We start from the raw sequence: 20,732 nt of genomic DNA, 5'->3' as shown, positions 1-20,732 counted from the left end.
CCTCTGAGAGCCGGAGGTGTCACCGGGAGGCCTGGTCCGAGTCGGATGATTGCCCTCGGGTGGGGGTGCGGCTCCTTTAAGAGAGCCCGAGGAAGTGGCCAGGCGGTGCCCCTTGCAGAGGCGGCCGCTTCCGCAATCCAGTTCATCAAATACTGAGCGCCACCGCCGGCCGGACGTGGTCCTAGGGCCGGGCCAGACTCAGCCACCGCGGGGTCAGCCGAGGCGGGGCTGCAGAGTGCTACAGCCCCGGGAGTCGTTCTGGCCCTGAACGCCTCAGGTGGACTCCGACCGGGCGGAGCCGCCGTTTACTCTGGGAGCGGCTGCAGAGAGAAGTGCCTGAGAACCCTTTTAGAGCAGTAGGGGCCTGGTCTCTGTGGGGGAAGGGTCCGCAGGCATCTCGGTTCTTTAAGGTCCCGGAGGGATGGGGCCGAACATGCAAATGATTTGGACTGAGGGGCCAGGTTCTCTTGTTTCCCAGAGGGGCGGGGCTGCAAATGTAAATCACTTGGACTGAGGGCGGGTCCAGGTTCTCTAAAGACGTCCCCCTCAGGGGCGGGGCACACAGGTAAATCAGAAAGGGGCGGGGCACCACATGTAAATCACCTAAAAAGGGGCCAGGCACACGTGAATCACCTGAAAACGGACAGAGCACACACGTAAACCACCCGGAAAGAGGCAGCACAAAAGTATCACTGGGAAAGGGCCAGGGCACGCATGTAAATCACCCGGAAGGGGGCGGGACACATGTAAATCACTTGAGAAGGGGAGAGGCACACATGTAAATCACCTAAAAGGGGTAGGGCACTCGTAAATCACCAGGAAAGGGGCGGGGAATTACATGTAAATTACCCTGAAAGGAGCGGGAGCTCATGTAAATCACTTGGGAAAGGGAGAGGCATACATGAAAATCACCTAAAAGGGGCGGGGCACTCGTAAATCACTAGGAAAGGGGCGGGGCACCACATGTAAATCACCGGGAACGGGGCGGGGTACTACATGTAAATCACCTAAAGGGCGAGGCACACGTAATCATCCTGAAAGGGGCGGGGCATTACATGTAAATCACCCGGAAAGAGGCCGCACACATGAATCACCGGGAAAGGGGCGGGGCCAGGCGCCCAAGAGCTCCGGGAGACCGAGACGGCCGCAGCCTTTAGGCAGCTTGCTTTCCTGGCTCTGGGGGAGGGCGCAGCCGGCAAGTCCCAGAGCAGCGGTGTCTGGCTCTCCACGAAGGAGGGACTGGGCCAGAGTCCTCGCGAGAGCCCGCGGCGTGGTCCCCTGAGCTGGGCCGGAGCGCGGGCCGCTGACTGTCTGGTGAGGCTCGGTGCATCCAAGGGGAGCCGCCCTCCGTGCGGGGCGACCTGGTCTGCGCGGCGGGCGTGCCAGTTCCCCGCACCCATGTCAGCGGCCAGAGAGCCGGAGTTGCCGCAGGAAGCCCCCACCACGGAACCCGCGCCCCCGCCGGCCTGCCGCTTTTTCCTGGAAGGCCGCTGCCGCTTCGGCGCCCGCTGCCGCCAGCCCCACCCTGGGGCGCCGGCGCCGCCTGGCGGCGAGGCGCAGCCGGAGGCCGGGGCCAAGAAGCCGCCGCTGCGCACAGCCGCGGACGTCATCCAGCGCATCCGCTGGGACCCGCGCCTCGACCCCGCCGACTTCTCGGTGGGCTACGTCGACCGCTTTCTGGGCGTGCGCGAGGAGCCCTTCAGCGCCTTTTGCTGGGACCAGCCGCTGGCGGCGCTCGGGCCGGGCGTGCTGGCAGTGCCCCAGCACCGCGTACGCTTCTTCCGCTTCCGCGGCCGCCTTGTGTGGGACCGCGCCTCGCGCACCGACCTCGTCTTTGGCTCTGGCTCGGCGGCGGGACGCGGGCCCACCATCCTGGACGCACCGAACACCGAGGGCGCCCACAGGGCGGAGGATGTCGAGTGGACACTGGCGGGGACAGGTCAGGAGGCCCAGGCTGCCCCCAAGCGAGAGAGCACAAGGCCGCTCTGCACAGGGCACCAGGAACCAGGCGTGGAGGAACCCGGAGAGCTGGAGGCGGCCCAGGAGAGGGCGCTGGGCACAGCTGCTGTGACTGAGGGGGCACTGAAGCCAACAGCAGCCGCCAGGACCACATTGCTGGGGGGCAAGGAAGCACAGGCCCTGGGAGTCCCGGGGGGCTCCGCTGAGGAGACAGAAGCCAAGTGGGGTCCTGGGGCCTGGCCCGAGGACAAAGGGGCCCGCCTTAGTATTGCAGCGCCTTGCCAACCGCGCCCCACACATTTTGTGGCCCTCATGGTGACCGAGACTGGGCTACAAGCAGAAGTGACCAAGGCCCAGGAATACCTGGTCCACGTGGCCCCACACTGCGCCAACTTCCTAGTGCCCACCCAGAACCTACACCTGACCCTGGCCCTGCTGCGACTGGCAGGCGCTGGGGAGGAGGCGGCTGCCATCGGAGCTCTGAGACGGGCCCTCTTGGCCCCGGGGCTAAATGCACCCCCTCGGCTGAGCTTTAGGAAGCTGGTCCTCCTGGGCCCGCATGTGCTCTGTGCCCCACCCTCTCCCACACTGGATGGCATGGCACAAGTGCTGAGCCAGAGGCTGGAAGCCGAGGGGCTGAGTACACTACAGTCTCCAGGGCAGCTGCACCCCCACCTCACCGTGGCCAAGGTGCCCCATGGTTCCCAGGTGCACCTCCCCAAGCTGGAGTTCACCCTCAGCCAGGAAGTGGGGTGCCAGCCCCTGCAGACACTCTGGCTGTGCCGTATAGGGAGGACAGGGGGGCCTTTCCAGCCCCTGGCTGAGATCCCCCTGGAGTGACACCCCCAGACCTCTGAAGGAGACAATGGATGCAAACAGCCCACACAGGAAAGACAAAGCGGGAGCGTGCGCGCTCTCTCTCTCTCTCTCTCTTTAATTTTGGTTTCTCTCAAGCTTCCAAATGGTGCTCAGTGCTCCAAGGAAAGGAAGGAAGGAAGGAAAGGGAGGGGAGAGGAGGGGAAGGGGAGGCAGAGGAGGAACATCTGGAAAAAAAGCAGCCTGACAGTCCAGCTGTTTGCAAACTCATAGCACATCCTCCAGTTACATGGCAGAAGAGGGAGGGAGGGAGGGCCAAAAAGAAAAGGGAGAGGAGGAAGAAAAGTAACTTAAATAAACACACACACAAAGAAAAGAGAAGGCAACATGACGTGAGCTGGTGATCCATGAAGGCAGGGAGGGAGGGGAACCATTTTACCTGTGCTGAACCAAGGGAGGAATGCGGAGAAGAGGGAGGGAAGGGGAAAAAAAAATCAGAAGAAACATTGGGGATAGAGGGAGGAGGGGACACGGAGACAACTTTATACAACTTGAGACGAGGCGGCCCGGCCGGCGTGTCCTCAGTGCGGTGTGGCGGCGGAGGATCTGGTGCTGGTGGTGCTGGCACTTCAGGGTGGGGGGCCGAGGACGGGCACAGTCTCTAAGCAGCTCCCCTCACCCCAAACACGGAGGCCCCAAGGGGCTGGGAACAAGAGTCTGTGGCGAAGCAGGTGAGGCAGCGGGCGGTGGGCGGGCTTGCTGGATGCCCCCGCCGCAGGCGGGCACGGGCTGGACGGCCTGTCTTCTTTCCACTGGCCCCCCGGCATGGGATGGGCCAGGGCGCCGGGTCGGGTACCGGAGTGCAAGCTCGAAAGAGAGAGAGAGAAAACACTGAGACAGCATTAGTGGAGTGAAAGGCGGACACAGATGAGCCTGCAGACCATGCCCCCAACCCTCCGCTGCCCATCCCCTCCTCCCCAATCCCATCCCTCTGAGGCAAAAAATAAAAACGTAGAAAAATCTCTGTACAGACTCCCCGGTGGGAAAACGGGGGCAGGGACGGTGGCTCTTCCTGGAGCCCACTCCCCACAAATAAATTTACAACCCAAGTCCACGGCTCAAAAACAGAATCCGAAAAGGCAGCGCTGGGGGCTGCAGCCCCTGCCCCCGCCCCTCCTCGCTGGGTGCTCAGAAGGCTGACAGCTGCGCCAGGCTGAGGCGGCAGTCGATGCTGGAGTTGTCCGGGCCCGTGTAGGCCAGGCCCAGGGGCTCTAGGAAGGCCCGGCAGGCGGCCTCGCCCTCGAAGGCCAGCTCGGCCTGCAGGTAGGAGACTGGCAGCGCAGGGCGGAAGCTATGGAGACAAGAGGAGAAGGTGATGAGGCGGGCGGGCGGGCGGGCAGGGGAGGGCCCCACGAGCGGGGAAGCCCCCCCATTCGGGTACCCACAGGATTTCCTCAGCACAGTGCCTGCTGGCTTCCCCACCCGCCTCCCAGCCTCCCCACCTCAGGGGCTCGGGGGGGCCCGGGGTGGGGTTAGTGGCCCCAGTCCCCAGCTGTGCCCCCCCTCGCCCTCACTTACCTGTGCAGGGGGCCAGGGAGGAGAGGGGACAGGAAGGGAAGGGCCCAGCGGGCTCCTCCACTGGCTCAGGGGCAGGGGCCAGATGGAGGGAGCAGCACGCGGCAGGGGATGGGGATGGCAGGGCTGCCAGGGCCACCGTGGGGACCCAGCCCTTGCTGCTTCCCCTGCCCTGCATTGCAGTGTCTTTGGGAAGCCAGGCACAGGGGTGCCAGCCTTAGCACTCACCACTACACACTTCCGGCTGCTAAGAGACATTACTGACTGAGCATCTAGCACGAGCCAGGTCCTCAGAGCTCCCTGAACCCTCTTCCACAGGGTGCAGCCCTACCCTTTCCACACACACAGCAGGCCAAGGCACCGAGTGAGGGGCACTAAGTCCTATAACCCGCTTCTGCTCCAAAGCCAGAGCTTTCATGGAGGCCCTGGGATCAGAGCCCACTCCGTCTCCCAGTCTCAGCTGGCAGGGCAGGGTCAGCCTCCTTGGGGGGAAGGTGCTGACACAATGAGGTCAATGACAGACTAGGGCCCCACCCACGAGGGGCACTCATGGCTATGTTCCCAACCAAGGCCAATTAGGTATCAACAAGGACACTCGCCCAACCACACGCCCCTGTGTAGCACAGAAGCTTGAGAGCCACCATTCATGGGGCCCATCATGGCAGCAGACTAAGCAGCCTCCTGCCTCCCCTTCCTTCTAACTTCCCAAGCTGGTCATGGAGCTCTGTGCACGACACCCCACATCCTCGTCTGCTCCTGTGACTCCTGCCCTGGCTCAGCCTCTCCCTGAAGTTGGCTTGACCCACACTAGATTCCAGAATAAGTCTCCTAACCTCCAGGCTGACAGTCCCTCCCTAGCTCCAAACTATGCTGTGACGATAACCTCACACGGAGGGGCCACCTGGCCAGGCACTCAAGGCCTCCATGCTGTGACGATAAGCTCACACGGAGGGCCACCTGGCCAGGCACTCAAGGCCTCTCCAGTCTACCGGTCGACCTCTTCGACCAGAATTCCTCCACCTTGGCAAGACTGAGCTCTAGGGCCCAATGGCAGTGGCAGGGCAGCATCCCTGGCCTCCACTCACTAGATGCCAAGAACATCCCCTTGCTGTGACAAACGAAAACCTCTCTTGACATTGCCCAATGTCGCCTGGGCACTTCAATCACCAGACAGAACCATGCGTCTAAACATCAGTCAAGCAACTCATCCCTACCCACAGCAAGCCAGGCGCAATGTCTAGTGAACGAAGGACACTGCAGGGGCATGGCCTGACCAGGGGCCTCTGGCACTGTGCCCAGTGTGGCCTCAACATAGGTGTCTCCCTAAGCGTTTCTGGTGCTCTCAAAGGAGCTGAGTGGGACTGGGCCTTGTCCTGTTAGACCAGAGGCTGTCTAGATGGTCTCTGTGGTGGGAGCACAGCGACAAGCTGAGAAAGCAGAGACCTCAGAGTTCTGAGGAAGCCCAGGGCAAGGAGTGAACTAGGGGGTCCAGGCAGGAGAGAACGGGAGGAAGAGACGCACAGACCGGGTGGAGAAGAGGCCCCAGAGGCAGTGAGCTGGGAACAGTGGGGAGAGGGGGAGGAGTGACCCAGAACACAGAGGTGACCAACAAGGAGAGCAAGAGGAACTGGAGAGGGGAGGGCTGAATGGAGAAAGATGATGGGGAAGGACGGACCAGGACAAGGGTTGGGGACTGGGGGAGGCCTGCGGCCAGGAGCTGGTCTGAGGGGCGGTGTGAGGCGGAAGGATAGGAAGAGCAAGGGCAGAAGGGAGCTTGGCACCACATACGTTTTGATCATGGCCTTGAGGGCGACCTTGCGTTCCCGATCTGCAAACTTGTCCACGAGGTAGCCAGACATGCAGGGTGCGTGGCAGTAGAGCCGGAAAAAGCGGTGGTAGTTGCCCAGGGCCCAGGCTGTCCTTAATGCCAAGGCGTGGGCCACGCAAGGATCTGCCTTCAGTTCTCGTGTGAGGTATGCCAGCTCCGTGGTGATGTCTAGCACCGAGACAAAGAGGGTGAAGTCAGCAGGGCTCAAGCCTGGGTACCACGGCCTCCGTCCTGGGGACTGGGCCTCACCTCCCGAGTTCTTGGTGAAGATGTAATAGAGGATTCGGTAGGCAGTAAACTCGCCCACATTGCCAGGCAAGTTCTCAGCATACAGCGACTTGAGCTGCGTCTGGCACTGGTTAAACTCTTCATGGTCACCCTGGAAGGCAGAGGCACAGAGGGAGGAGAGCAGAGTGAGGGTGCTGAGGGCAGAACAGCAGCAGGAAAGGGGCTGGGGAGGCCCGCAGAGGCCAGCTCACCTTCTCCAAGGCGATCCGGGCATGGGTCTCGTACACCTCCACCGTGAACTCGGTGCGGATGCCCTGCACCTGGGGTGGCGGGGCGAGAACAAGAGTCACAAGCAGCGGGAGGCAGGACTGGCTGAGGCCAGGCCCCTCCCAGCGCGAGCCTCACCGTCAGATCCTGCCGGATCGACTTCATCTGCTCGCAGGCAAACGCATAGTCCTGCTTCTCTTTCCAGTGGGACTTGACCATGCACAGCGACTTTTTCAAAACCTGGAAAAGGGAACTGAATTAACACTAGGAGTACAACTCAGGTAGGGTGGCCAAGGGCTTCCACTTATTTGGTGGGAGAGTTGCAACATTTAAAAAAAAAAAAAGGCCAGGCGCAGTGGCTCACGCCTGTAATCCCAGCACTTTGGGAGGCCGAGGCGTGTGGATCATCTGAGGTCAGGAGTTTGAGACCAACCTGGCCAACATGGCAAAACCCCATCTCTACTAAAAATACAAAAATCAGCCAGGCGTAGTGGCGGATGCCTGTAATCCCAGCCACTAGGGAGGCTGAGGCAGGAGAATCGCTTGAAGCCAGGGAGCAGAGGCTGCGGTGAGCCAAGATCGCGCCATTGCACTCCAGCTTGGGCGACAGAGCAAGATTCTCTTCCAAAAAAAGAAAAAAAACCCCACAAGACATGGGTTAAGAGTGGCCACCTCCACACCCATTTCCTTATAAGCACATGGCTGTTCACGTGTTCTGCAGAACAGTGACTACACCAAACACTGGAAGCACAGCCCCACATGCCCCACAGACCACGGGCCTGGAAGAAGGCTTTATGCTCCGTGTCACCTAAGCCAGGGACCACGGCCCAGAGGTCAAGCGATTCGCCGGCCAAGCTGCACACCCGCCACGCAGGGCTCCAGGGCAGCAGTGTGCCTTTGCGCTCTTCTCAGAACGCCGACCAGCCGAGGCGTCTCTGGCCGAGCTTCCCCTGCCATACCAGAGTCCCCGTGTGGCCTCTACCACCCTCCTCTCTGGGTCGGCTCCCCCAAGTCCTGAGCCAGCACGGCCTCACAGAGCAGAACTGCCCTGCCGGGCACTTACTGCCACAGGGCGCACGGTGGACGGGTCGGGGGCACAGGTGAGGCGCAGGTAGTGCTTGGTGATGTCAGGGCAGGTGCCCACGATCTGCAGCTCCTGCCAGTCAGGGTCAGCCCCGCTGCTCTCCAGGCTGCTCATCTGCAGCACCAGGGGCTCGAGGCGCAGGCGGCGGGAGTGACCGTGCTGGAAGCGGGCTGCCCGCTTCTGCTTCTTCAGCTCTCGCTCCGGGTCCTCACACTCCAGCGCCGCCATCTTCTTTCGACTGCGCTTAGTGGGAGCCAGATCGTGCCTAGGAAGGGATGAGGGGCCGTGAGCGGGACAGGTGTCTCCAGCCACCCTTCAGCCTCGCCTCTTTGGCAGCTGGCTGTCCACCTGTCTGGCCCTCTTCCTCCTTCTCCCATGGGTCCCCAGTACCCTCCTCCACCCTGGCCCGTGTCTCAAGCCCTCACAGTCTCACCTCTTCCCACGCTGCGCCCTGCCTCGGCCCCGATCCATATGGGCCCCTCGACCGCCCCGGCCCTTAGGGGGCGGGTTCCTGCGGCCCACAGGGTGACACTCATTCCCTGAGTAGGAACTGTCGGAGTCTGAGTGGGAATCACTGCAGGAAGAAGCAGGAGGGTCAGGCCTGAAACGCCTCCCCCGCCCACACACAACCCCAGCCGGGAGCCTCAGTACCTTCTGCGGAAGTGGCGCGTCGGGGACCTGGAGGAGGAGCGGGAGCGGGAGTCTGTGCTGGAAGAAGAGCTGTTGTCCTTCATGAAGACGTTGCGGTTGCCAAACTTGGTGAAGCTGTTGCCCCGGGCTCGACCAGCACCCCCGGCCCCGGGCGTCCCTCGCTGGGACGGGGCACCCCCGCCCCTTGTCGCCGAGCCTGCCCCTCTAGGAGGGTGAAGGCTGCTAGCGGCCTCCCACCGCTTCTTCTTAGGGCTCTCAGCCACAGGCTCCCGGGTCAGCCTGAGAATACAGCAGGGCAGGGCGTCACCAACCCCGCCAGACACCAGCAGGACGGCCAACACCACCTCCCTCAATGTACCGACCCACCTCCAAAAGGAAAGGCACTTACCAGGCGGCTCAGCTATTACAGTGCAAAAATGAGATGCAAACCCAGGCTTTCCGTGTCCAGAGGGTGCGCTTAACCACTGAGCAACGCACACCTCTCCGGCATCCATGGTCCCCACCCCACCCCACCGGCTTCCCTCCAACCAGGACTTCATTCCCCCAGGATCCAACTTTCCGGTTCATTTCTCTTTGGAGCTCCTGGTACCTGGGACCCCCAACTCTCCTACCTCCATACCCAGCCCATGCCTCTCACAGCACCACCCTCCCACCTATGTTCCCCACCCAGACTAACCCCGGCAAGGGCTCCCGGCTCCAGTCAATGGTATAGGCCGAGCCGTCCTGCAGCCGCGCCTGCAGCACCTCCTTGAGCAGCTTTTCCGTGCGGTCCTTGTCCTCCTCCGACTCACAGGCGGTGAAGCAGCGCTCCACGTACTCTTTCATGTCCTGGGGCCAGTCATCGGGTTTCCCAGACAGGTTCCCCCGGGCAGAGGACCCGCTGCGGGAGGACAGATGAGGGGCTCAGCTGGAGAGGATCCCAAACTCAAAAGACCATCCCCACCACCACTCTGAGCTGACACACAGCGGGACACAGTCCCCATGTTTTCCTTCTGTCTCCTTCAGTGCTCACAGCAACCCCCAAGGGAGGGTCCTTCTGCCCTTTTCAGAGGCGCACACTGAGGCTCAGGGTGGGCAGCTGGCCAGTGGGACTGGACCACAGACGCTGAGTGCAGAGTGTGGGGCTGCGACGGGGCAAGGGGGCAGACGTCACCTGTGGTTCTGAGCTTTCTCAGGGTTGGGCTGGGGGCCAAAGCCGCTGTGCTGGCCCTCTGCGTTGGAGCCAAAGCTCTGGGTGGTGACAGCAAAGGGTCGCTTCTGGATGTTGAACTTGAGACCTCCAGTCCCAGGGGCTGCTGTGAGGGCAGCGAAAGCTATGGTTAGGCCCTTCCCCAGCACATCCAGGGGTCCCCAGGGGACGGGAGGAAGTGGAAATGCAGGGAGGAGCAGTCAGGTTCTAGAGGAGGGCTCCAGCACACACGTGCCTGGTCCAGAGCAGCCCCACCCCCAGCCTGGCGATCACAACACCCAGAAACAAGGAGCAGCACACACCATGGGCCTCACACCCAGGAGCTCTATGAGGGCCCAACCGCTCGGACCTCCACGTAGCTCTGCCAACTTACGCTTCATGCGGTTCCATAGCTGTTGGCCCTTCTTGGGCTTGGGAGGTTCAGTGTAGGTGTGTGGCCCATAGGCCTGGCCCGTGGCGGGCCCCGCCTGGCTGTGCTGTGTGGCTGGAGCTGTCCCAGGCTGAGGGCCACTGTTCAGCGTGTGAGCCCCATGCGGGGGATTTGAGGGCTGAGGGGGCTGAGCCGACGGCAGCTGCTGAGGGGCAGCCTGGTAGGACATGCTCTCATCCATGCCGGGGACTGGGGGCTGCAGAAGGAAGCAGGCGCTGAGCACAGGAGGCAGATTCTGGGGCTGGCTAGTGGCACTTAGCCCTCACTGTGAGGACACGGTGGTCACAGCACTCAGCACTCAACTCTCCCGTGACCTTCCCAAATGTGCTCATTTGAGTCCTCAGTAACTCCCTGAGGTTAACATCTGTTAACAACCCTTTTCACAGCTGACAAGGCTCCAGCTCAGAGACTAAGCAACTTCCCAGGGCCCTAAGCTATGAAGCGGCAGCTGGCAGCGTTTCAATGCTGGAGTAACAGCCACCGACAACACACCCACTCCAGCGCTACCATCTGAGCACAAGACACACATGAGCACACACACTCATGAAGCCCGAGGATGAGGCTACCATCCTTCCCGCTTTCGAGAGCTGACTGAGATGCATAAGTAATTACATCAGGGGTGGGATAGCTGGGATTCAAACCCAGGTCTACCTGCCTCCTATGCACTAGCCCGGCCATTTCTCCAAGCTGCACCTTAAATGCAAAACCCAACCCGTGTGTGCACGCCTGTGGGTGACCATGCTAGGGAAAAAGATGAGATGTCTTTCAGCATCTCAGCCCTGGCCTTGGCTCAGCCTTAAACCCACCCTAGGTTCAAACACTATGCTTTGTCCTCCTAATTTTCAGGTCAGGAGTTGCTTGGAAGAAAAAAAGCAGCTTAAGGAGCACAAGCCATTCCTCATTGACAGCTCATTCAAAAATCTACATTTCCTCTGCTTGAGCAGGGTATGGTAGCTGGGCTAGGATGTTACCTGGTTCAGAGTCCCTTGGTGTTGGGGTGCGGATGGCTGCTGGGGTGTGGCTGAGCCATAGGAGCCGGCCATCCCATACTGGGAAGGGGAGCCGTAGCTCTGGTACATGCTCTGCAAAGGCGCAGGGAGGGAGGGTTTAGTGGGAGGCCTACCCTTTCCGCTTCCCCAGCCTGCTCAGGAACTACACCAGCCATGGCCCTCTACCAATTCCTCACCCCTTTCTCTCTACACTATATTAATGCACCACATCCTCTCATATATTAAGAAAAGAAAAACCTCTATCAGTCCCACATCTCACTTAGCTAGTTCTCAGAAGAATATAATCAACAATACTGAGTGCCAACTCTTCTAAGCACTACGACAGAACAATAAAAAGGAAAACCCATGCTGTAATGAAGCTTGTGCTGGAATTACACGCCCAGCTGGAGACGTCGACATGTAATATATCCAGCAATAAGGATCATGAAACAATAAGATGGCAAAGAAAGGGAGAGGGACAGGCTGCAAGGCAGGAATGTTACTTTCCATCAGTGTGTCAGGTAGAGGCTCTCTGAAGGCAGCATCTGAGCAGAGACCTCCAAGAGGCGGCAACACAGGCAGCACTGCAGCCAGGGCACAGAGAGAGCGGGCCTGGCGCGTGCGGGCATCAAGGAGGTCTCTGCTTTGATGGCCATGGCAGAATGAGCATGAGGAGAGAAGGGACCAGAACCGGGTATGTAGGACCTTGTGGCTCATGGCGGGGACCTAGGAATTTACCTCCTGGGCAAGTTAGAGGGTTTCTGAGCAGTTATCACTGCGGATCTCCAGTCCATCCACCACCCGGCCCCATCCCATCAGACTCCACCTCGCCCCGCCCCAGCCCGCCCCGTCCCAGCAGACTCCACCTCGCCCCGCCCCACCCCGCCCCGTCCCGTCCCAGCAGACTCCACCTCGCCCCGCCCCAGCCCGCCCCGTCCCAGCAGACTCCACCTCGCCCCGCCCCAGCCCGCCCCGCCCCGTCCCGTCCCAGCAGACTCCACCTTGCCCCGCCCCACCCCGCCCCGTCCCAGCAGACTCCACCTCGCCCCGCCCCAGCCCACCCCGTCCCAGCAGACTCCACCTCGCCCCGCCCCGCCCCGCCGGCTGGGCACTCACCATGGGGTAGTAGTAGCTGTAGGGGTAGGCATAGTTGTACTGCTGGTACCACTGGTAGTACTGCTGCTGCTGCAAAGCTGAGGCTTCTGCCTGGGACACGTACTGTGGAAACAGAGAGGCACATGTGCCGTCAGCAGCCCAAATCCACAGGCACACGGCCCCCAAAGGGCAAGCCTGTTTACTGGTGGCCAATTGCCAAGGGATGAAACTGGGTCCACGTATCTGCAAAGTGAGCCACTGTCTCCACCATGAGACTCACGCACGTTAGAGACCAGGGGCACGGGCATGGCCTCCCTCTTCAGAACCACATCACACCCTAGATTCCTCAAGGAAACAGAACTTTTCCCTGTTCAGATTTACATACCCTGGAACGTCTTTTTATGCTTCCCCTCAGAGCACCCCGTCTGAATAATACAAGAGGACGCCAGACTGTGTCCCTCCCACAACCTCTGGCTCAGGGTACCGCAGCCCCATGCGGCCTTGTCACCTGTGCGCTGGCCACAGGCCCATTGCTGCTGGACTTCGCAGAGCTGCCGGCAGCTCCTGACTTGCTGATGCTGGCCAGGGCCTGGCGGGCCTTCTCCCACTCGGGGTTCTCGTGCATCGGTGTCTCCATGCCATTCTCTCGGCCTGCCCCAGCCACCATGCTGTACTGAGAAGACCTGCAGAGAGAGAGGACATCAAGTCACACCTGTTCTCCCCACTGTACACACGTGGGCAAGTTGGGAGGCAAATTCCAGCCCCTGGATCCCATATCTAACTGTTACTACCAATCTAAGCCTCAGTTTTCTAATCTGTACTATGCTGATAAAGGGTTTCTGCTTCAGAGTCTGCTGGGAGAGATAAATGAGATCACCTACTTAAGGTACTTATCCCAGAGCCTGGCACACAGCAGTTGTTAAAACCAAACAAATAAACAATTAACAGAACCCACAGAACTGAACACAGGCCCTGACACCTCCTAGGGCTATGTCTTTCATGAATCAATGAATTCTGTCTGACATCACCCCAGTCGGCAGGTTATCACACTATTTTGAGAAAAAATAAGGAATCAGCAGAAAAACAAATAAATGACTGTGTATTGAGTGTTGGGAACCTGCCTCCTAATTACATTTGCTTGAATGAATCATCACAATTCTGCAAAGCAAGCGCTGTACTGTGAAAAATGAAAGCTCAGAGAGGTGAAGGCTTGCCCCTCTCCACACCACAACCAACTGCTTCCCTGTGTTTGCCTCACCACCACCCCCACCCACAGGGATTGTGGCATCACTTCCCCTAAGGCCACGGGAGGTCCCACCCCAGAGGACAGCACTGGGTCTTGCTTCCTCTTTCCCTCCCGACTGGCCTCCGTCCCTCTCGCCTCACTAACCAATCTGTGCTACGTTGATCACCCACGTTGGCCGCCATCTGGACCTTGGGGTATAAGGGGTGGACCTCGGGAGCCAGACTGCTTTTTCACTGTCTATGAGAAAAAGAATGAGTTAGGGAAACTTAAGGGGGAGCTAAAAACATGTCACAAAGTGGTGAAGAAAAGTAGATGGACTCACGAGAAGCCAGGCAGAAAAGGGGAGGCTGACAGAGAAGCCACTGGGATCAAGGATCTGAAGAGTTCTGGGTGTGGACTAAAAAGGCTGGAGTATGAGGGGAAGCCCCTGGCCCCTTTGCAGAGCTCCAGGTGGAAAACCAAGGATTTGGAAACAGGGAAGCCAGAACAGACTTCCCAAAGGGAAAAAGGGTCTGAAATCCATGTGATGAAAGGTCCAGAGGGTAGGGGTGCTGCCATAAAGGGGAAAAGGTCTAAAAAAAATTCTAGGGGCCAGGCGCGGTGACTCACGCCTGTAATCCCAGCACTTTGAGAGGCCAAGGCGGGCGGGTCACCTGAGGTCGGGAGATCGAGACCAGCCTAACCAACATGGAGTAACCCCATCTCTACTAAAAATACAAAATTAGCCGGGCATGGTGGCATATGCCTGTAATCCCAGCTACTCGGGAGGCCGAGGCAGGAGAATCGCTTGAACACAGGAGGCAGAGGGCAGTGAGCTGAGACTGTGCCATTGCTCTCCAGCCTGGGCAACAAGAGTGAAACTCTGTCTCAAAAAAAAAAAAAAAAAAAGAATTCTAGGGAATACGGGTTGTGAAAGGAACCTGAACCAAGAGGATGGATGCTATAATGAGAAGTCTGAGGGAACCCTTAAGGCTGAGAGGGTAGAAAGGTTTCCGAGAACTCTGTGAAAAGGGAGGCCTTTCAGGGAGCATCGAGGGGGCTGGAAGAATACTGGAGAAGAAAATGTTGAGAGGAAAAAGGGATTTTCCGGAAGTTACCCCTGGAAGCAAGTAGTCGTTGAGCGTTCCTGAGGAGAATGCCAACGTGAACCCCAACGTGAAGAAATGGGTTCTTAGCACTGATTTCAAAAAGGTCTCCGAAGGGCAGTAAAGAGACCTACGTGGGAGTCCTCAGTGGGACTACCCCTGCCTGCTTCCACAGGAGGCTCCCGGAAGCAGGGGTAGGGCTGGGAGAGAAAAGGGATCACCTTGGTTGGGTGTCTGGACGTAAAGCTTTGGGAATGCCAAAGAAGACCCAAAACATGTTCGACGAATTAAGAGTGGGGTAGAGAGAACTGGAAGAAAAGGGGAGTGTCTCCGGAGGAAGGATTTAGAAGCCTAAACTCCCGAGAGAGAATAACTGATAAGTAGGATAATTAATCCCGCAGGAGAACCGGAATTCTCACAAGTTGACGGGATAGGAACGGGAGTCTGGAGCTGGGGAAAAGCCCTAGAAACGCTAGAAACGCAAAGGCTTAACTTAAACAGGACACAAGGCGTGGGTGGAGACGAGGGATCGTGGCGGGGACACAGGAAGAGGAGCTCCAGGGCAGAAGGGACATTAGAGGTAAGATCAGGAGTTGGGGGCTGGAGAGAGGACTCCCGGACTGGTCTCAAGAACAGGGACAGGCACCAGACGCGAGGCCTGAGGTCCCGGGAGCACCTGGCCGTCCCGCAGGCTGGGCGAAGGCAAAGGAGGACGCCGGGTGGAGGAGGCCGCCCGGATCCCCACGACTAGCCACGGAGCCACTGCCCAGGCCGCGCCTGCGCACCACGCCCCAGAAAGACGCGCTGGAGCCGCCGGTCGCCCGGGGCAACACTCGGTCAACGGCGAGTGAGGGGCGCCCCGGGGCCCCGAGAACTCCGAGGGAGACGGACGCAGAGTAGAAGACGACGGCGCACGCGCGCTAGAGCCCGAACACGCGCAACCAGGCCCGGTGCGCAGGCGCAGTGGCTGCCCCTGCCCCGCCACACCCTGTCGACGCTCGCGCGCGGCGTCTGCTGCTGCGACGGCCGAGAAGGCCTCAGGGCTCGCGGGGCGCAAGACCGAAAGGAGATGCTATCCCCGCCAGCCTGCTCGCCCGCCGCTCCCCTTACCAACCAGGACCCTTCGCTGCAGGGACAGGCCAACAACCACCCAGGCGATTAGCAACACGGCCACGACACCGCTCGGCCACCCGGCTGGCTCTGGTCTTCTTTAGCTTCGACGTCCTGACCGCGGCGTCCTGACGTCACGCGGCGGCCTTGCACCGCCTCCCTCGGCCCTGCACAGCCAATGAACGCCACGAGCTACGCTTGAGCCCGCCCTCCTGCCCACGCACTTACGCATGAGCGATTTAAGGCAGGCCGGAAGTCTGGGTGGGGACGGTGGCCCCGAGGGGACAAGCGTGGCCGCATTAGCTCTTTGTGCCTCCCACGCAGCCTTATTTTTTTGTTGTTGTTTTCTTGTTGTTGTTGTTGTTCTCGGAGACGGAGTCTTGCTCTTGCTCTGTCGTCGCCCACGATAGAGTAAAGTGGCGTGATCTCTGCTCACTGCAACCTCCGCCTCCCGGGTTCAAACAATTCTGCCTCAGCCTCCGGAGTAGCTGGGATTACAGGCGCGCGCCACTATGCCCGGCTAATTTTTGTGTTTTTAGTAGAGACGGGGTTTCACGATGTTGGCCAGGCTGGTCTCGAACTCCTGACCTCGTGATCCCTCCGTCTCGGCTTCCCAGAGTGCTGGGATTACGGGCGTGAGCCACCGTGCCCGGCCGCAGCCTTGTTTTAACTGAGTCAGTGGGAGCCTTTACTGTTCCTAAATGTAAACTGGCGTGACAGGAGTTCCGGGATTGTCCACAGCACGGTGATGTGGAAACCCTGGGGAGAGAATGATAAAGTTAAAGAAAGTGGGTGAGGAACAGCTCCACCCGGAAGAGCGGGCTTCCCTAGTAAATGAATCTGGAAGGGCGCAGTGGAGGGGGCACGGCGAGTTCAGGTGGCCCGAGGCTGGAAGCTGACGCGGTTGGAGGGGGATGGGTGTAGCAGTTGGCAGTGGCGCTGGGGTGGAAGTGTGTGGGGTCACAGATGTGTAAGGGTGGGCGCGGAGCAGACCCCCAAAGGTCCCTGAGGTCAGGCTGAGGCATTGGACCAAATCTGTACATAGGCATTTCTCTGAACTCCGCGCCACCTTTTGAGTGCCATCTGTTTCCGTCCAGGACTCGATACAACTATCCAGTCCGCTGCAGGGACCGGTCACTGTGTCACAGTAAGTGGTAGGGTTTAAGAGGCAGTTTTCCTCCTCATGTTCTACCATTACGAACTTTTAGCTTGAAAAGTACATACCATTTTCATAACTACGTATTATTTTGTTAGTGCTAGCATAGTAGATGTTTTTCCGTTATTTTACTGTGGGGGGGGTTGTTTTGTTTTGTTTTGTTTTTGTTTTTGTTTCTTTTTGGCACTAAACTTTTTGTTCTGGAATAATTTTGGATTTATTCAAAACGTTGCAAAGGCCGGGCTCGCTGGCTCACGCTTGTAATCCCAACACTTTGGGAGGCCGAGATGGGTGGATCACCTGAGGTCAGGAGTTCAAGATCAGCCTGGCCAACATGGTGAAGTCCCGCCTCTACTAAAAATACAAAAATTAGCTGGGCGTGGTGGCGCGTGCACCTGTAATCCCGGCTACTCGGGAGGCTGAGGCAGGAGAATCGCTTGAACCCAGGAGGCCGAGGTTGCAGTGAGCCGAGGTTACGCCATTGCACTCCAGCCTGGGCAACAAGAGTGAAACTCTTGTCTCAAAAAAAAAAAAAAAAAAAAAAAAGTTGCAAAGATCATACGCAGTCCAGCATGTTTTATGCCCAGTTTCTTCTGATGCTGTCATCAGAAGCATCAACAAAAGTGGTTTGTCATAGATACTGACATGATGCATTACTGTAACTAAAACCCAGACTTTACTGGGATTTCACCACCTTTTCCTCCAATGTTTTCTTTACATGCCAGAGTACAAGCCAGGACCCACGTTCCATTTAGCTTCCTTTTACCTGTTGTATTTAGGGCGGGTTTCTTGTAGATAGCATGTAGTTGGATCTTGCTTTTTTTTGCCCAAGCGAACAGTCTCCGCCTTTTAAAAGAAGTGTTTATAACTGTACTTTTATTTTTTATGTCTTATTCTTTTAGCATTCTGTACACAGACACAGCGATAAAATGAAATGACTGGAACTTAAATGTCAAAACTCTTTACAATTAAGCCCACAATTAGATACATTTATCTTACATGTAAGGGAAAAAAAGAATTATGAAAACAGGACAAATTATATCACAAAAGAACCCCAAAATAGAAAAAATACCTAAGAAATGTGTCTAACCATGACAAGTACTGTTCTCTTGGTGTCTTCACATCTTGTCTTCTGTGTACTTAAGTACAAAACATTGTTACCTCTGATTAATGCACACTGTACTTATTTTTCTGTTGTCCAGTTACATATTTGGTTGGTTCCAGGGCTGTGTTCATGTAGCCATCCAGGCAAACCAGCACCCCTCCCTTAATCCACTTCAGAATTTTATCCCAACTGTCTGATGATTTGCTCTAAGAAGTCACTAGCGGGTTGCTTTTTTAAAAAAATCTATTATTATTACTATTTTTTGAGACGGCTCTGTCACCCAGGCTGGAGTGCAGTAGCACAATCTCAGCTCACTGCAACCTTTGCCTCCCAGGTTCAAGCAATTCTCATGCCTCAGCCTTCCAGTAGCTGGGATTACAGGCATGCACCACCATGCCCAGCTAATTTTTGTATTTTTTGTGGAGACACGGTTTCACAGTATCTCGAATTCCTGACCTCAGGTGACCCGCCCACTTCCGCCTCCCAAAGTGCTGGGATTACAGGCATGAGCCACCGCGCCTGGCCAGTAGGGGGTTGCTTCTGAAAACTTATTTTAATAATCTTGGGTGGGCCAGGCGCGGTGGCTCATGCGTGTAATCCTAGCACTTTGGGAGGCCGAGGCATGTGGATCACCTGAGCTTAGGAGTCAAGACCAGCCTGGCCAACATGGCGAAACCCTGTCTCTACTAAAAATGCAAAAAAATTAGCCGGGCGTGGTGGTGCATGCCTGTAATCCCAGCTACTCAGGAGGCTGAGGCAGGAGAATCTCTAGAACCCTGGGGGCAGAGGTTGCAGTGAGCGGAGATCGTGCCATTGCTCTCCAGCCTGGGAGACAGAGCGAAACTCTGTTTCAAAAAATAATAATCTTGGGTGGCAGGAAACCTAAGTCATAATCCCAGCTCTTTTACTTAACCAGCGGTATGACTTGGGAAACTCGTTTCCCTTCTCTTGGCTCCAGATTCCTCATCTTGCAGCTGGGATCCAGAGCTCTCACTCCAGGAGCCCAGTCACAGCAAAAACCAAAACTGTACTTTTTTTTTTTTTCTTTTTGGAGACAGGGTCTCTTATTCTGTCACCCAGGCTGGAGTGCAGTGACACGATCTCTATCTCAGCCCACAGCAGCTTCAACCTCCCAGGCTCAAGTGATCCTCCTGCCTCAGCTATGCAGTGTATGGTATTTTGTTACAACAACCAGAATGTAGTAAGACGTTTATTGAAGGATATCTTGGTTCCTTCCAAGTTTTTGGCAGTGATAAATAAAGCTGCCATAAACGTGCACGTGCAGATTTCTTTGTGGGCACAAGTTTTCAACCCATCTGTGTAAATACTGGGGAGCACTGCTGCTGGTTCATATTCTAAGAGTATGTTTAGGATTATGAGAGACTGCCACACTGTCCTCCAAAGTAGCTGTACCATTCTGCATTGCCAACACCAATGAAGGAGAGTTTCTGTTGCTCCACATTTCTGCCAGCATTTGGTGGTGCCAGCATTTTGGATTTGGCATTCTAATAGGTATGTAGTGGTGTTTTTTTTTTGTTTTTTTTTTTTTGAGACAGAGTCTCGCTCTGTCTTCCAGGCTGGAGTGCAGTGGCATGGTCTCGGCTCACTGCAACCTCCGCCTCCTGGGTTCAAGCAATTCTCCTGCCTCAGCCTCCCGAGTAGCTGGGACTACAGGCGTGCACCACCTCGCCCAGCTAATTTTTGTATTTTCAGTAGAAACGGGGTTTCACCGTGTTGGCCAGGATTGTCTCGATCTCTTGACCTCGTGATCCACCTGCCTCGGCCTTCCAAAGTGCTGGGATTACAGGCGTGAGCCACTGCGTCCAGCCAGTGGTGTCTTGTTTTAACGGACAGTTCCCTAATGACATATGGTGAACATCTTTTCCTGTGTTTATTTACCATCTGTATTAGGGTTCTCCAGAGGGCCAGAACTAACAGGATATATGTATATATTGAAAGGGAGTATATTAGGGAGAATTGGCTCACAGGATCATCAGGCAAAGTCCCCCTATAGGCCATCTGCAAGCTGAGGAAGGAAGAAGCCAGTCATGTCTCAAAGTCCAAAAGCCTCAAAAGTAGGGAAGCTAACGGCGCAGCCTTCAGTCTGTGGCAGAAGGCCCAAGAGTCCCCGACAAACCACTGGTGGAAGTTCAAGAGTCCAAAGGCCAAAGAACCTGGAGTCTAATCTCCAAAGACAGGAAGCATCCAGCACAGGAGAAAGATGAAAGCCAGGAGACTCAGCAAGCCAGCCCCTCCCACCTTCTGCCTATTCTAGCCACACTGGCAGCTAACTGGATGGTGCCCACCCACATTGAGAGTGGGTCTTCCTCTCCCAGTCCACTGACTCAAATATCAGTCTCCCCTGGCAACACCCTCACAGACACACCCAGAAACAATCCTTTTTTTTTTTTTTTTTGAGACCGAGTCTCACTCTGTCACCCAGGCTGGAGTGCAGTGGCACCATCTCGGCTCACTCCAACCTCCGCCTCCCGAGTTCAAGCAATTCTTCTGCCTCAGCCTCCCGAGTAGCTGGGACTACGGGCATGTGCCATCATGCCGGCTAATTTCTGTATTTTTAGTAGAGACAGGGTTTCACCATATTGGCCAGGCTGGTCTCAAATTCCTGCCTGCCTTGGCCTCCCAAAGTGCTGGGATTACAGGTGTTAGCCACCATGCCTGGTCCCTTTTCCTGTTTTTTAATCAGATTGTTTTCCTGTTAACTGAGTTTTAAGAGCCCTTTATAAATCCTGGATAACAGTCCTTTATGAGATAGGTCTCTTGCAAATAGTTTCTCCCAGGCCGCAGCTTTTCTCATTATATTAAAAATGTTTTTCAAAGAGCAGAGGGGTCTTTGTTTTTTTTTTTTTTTGAGATGGAGTCTCGCTCTGTCGCCCAGTCTGGAGTGCGTGGCTTGATCTC

At 57.0% G+C, this 20,732-nt stretch overlaps 2 protein-coding genes across 16 annotated transcripts; one reads left to right on the top strand and one right to left on the bottom strand.

The window, feature by feature from the left end:
• Positions 1–31: 31 nt before the first annotated feature.
• Positions 32–3,161, top strand: LENG9 (leukocyte receptor cluster member 9). Its single transcript, XM_024237759.3, has one exon. It carries the CDS (start codon positions 1,399–1,401, stop codon positions 2,797–2,799), a length of 1,401 nt encoding a protein of 466 aa, XP_024093527.2. The 5' UTR covers positions 32–1,398; the 3' UTR covers positions 2,800–3,161.
• On the bottom strand, positions 2,874–15,701 carry LENG8 (leukocyte receptor cluster member 8). 15 transcript variants are annotated; one of them, XM_063719679.1, is made up of 16 exons: positions 15,553–15,701; positions 13,502–13,594; positions 12,620–12,794; positions 12,133–12,234; positions 10,999–11,109; positions 9,971–10,223; positions 9,562–9,703; positions 9,085–9,288; positions 8,409–8,687; positions 8,191–8,331; positions 7,737–8,022; positions 6,812–6,913; positions 6,658–6,726; positions 6,428–6,557; positions 6,139–6,346; positions 2,874–4,126 (listed from the first exon to the last, which is right to left on the bottom strand). In XM_063719679.1, exons 2-16 carry the CDS (start codon positions 13,537–13,539, stop codon positions 3,964–3,966), a joined length of 2,403 nt encoding a protein of 800 aa, XP_063575749.1. In that variant the 5' UTR covers positions 13,540–13,594; positions 15,553–15,701; the 3' UTR covers positions 2,874–3,963. The 15 variants fall into 15 exon arrangements, with proteins under 15 accessions (XP_063575749.1, XP_002829787.1, XP_063575752.1 ...); XM_002829741.6 differs by having other exon boundaries at positions 15,557–15,696; XM_063719682.1 differs by having other exon boundaries at positions 9,562–9,700; positions 15,557–15,696.
• Positions 15,702–20,732: the final 5,031 nt, after the last annotated feature.

This window comes from Pongo abelii, chromosome 20, assembly GCF_028885655.2.
Source record: "Pongo abelii isolate AG06213 chromosome 20, NHGRI_mPonAbe1-v2.0_pri, whole genome shotgun sequence".
In the NCBI taxonomy this organism is placed as follows: domain Eukaryota; kingdom Metazoa; phylum Chordata; class Mammalia; order Primates; family Hominidae; genus Pongo; species Pongo abelii.
The sequence above is the reverse complement of the archived record's forward strand: the minus strand, read 5'-3'. Positions and strand labels throughout refer to the sequence as shown.

What these genes read in the sequence shown, in the direction of transcription:
- LENG9 (XM_024237759.3), top strand. Translation starts at nt 1,399, where the DNA reads ATGTCAGCGGCCAGAGAGCCGGAGTTGCCGCAGGAAGCCCCCACCACG.
- LENG8 (XM_024237757.3), bottom strand. Translation starts at nt 13,539, where the DNA reads ATGGCGGCCAACGTGGGTGATCAACGTAGCACAGATTG. An exon ending in ACCAAGGGACTCTGAACCAG is followed by an intron (nt 10,224 to 10,998) that starts GTAACATCCTAG and finishes TTCCTTCTGCAG; the next exon opens with CCCCCAGTCCCCGGCATGGA. An exon ending in CCACCGTGCGCCCTGTGGCA is followed by an intron (nt 6,914 to 7,736) that starts GTAAGTGCCCGG and finishes TCCCTTTTCCAG; the next exon opens with GTTTTGAAAAAGTCGCTGTG.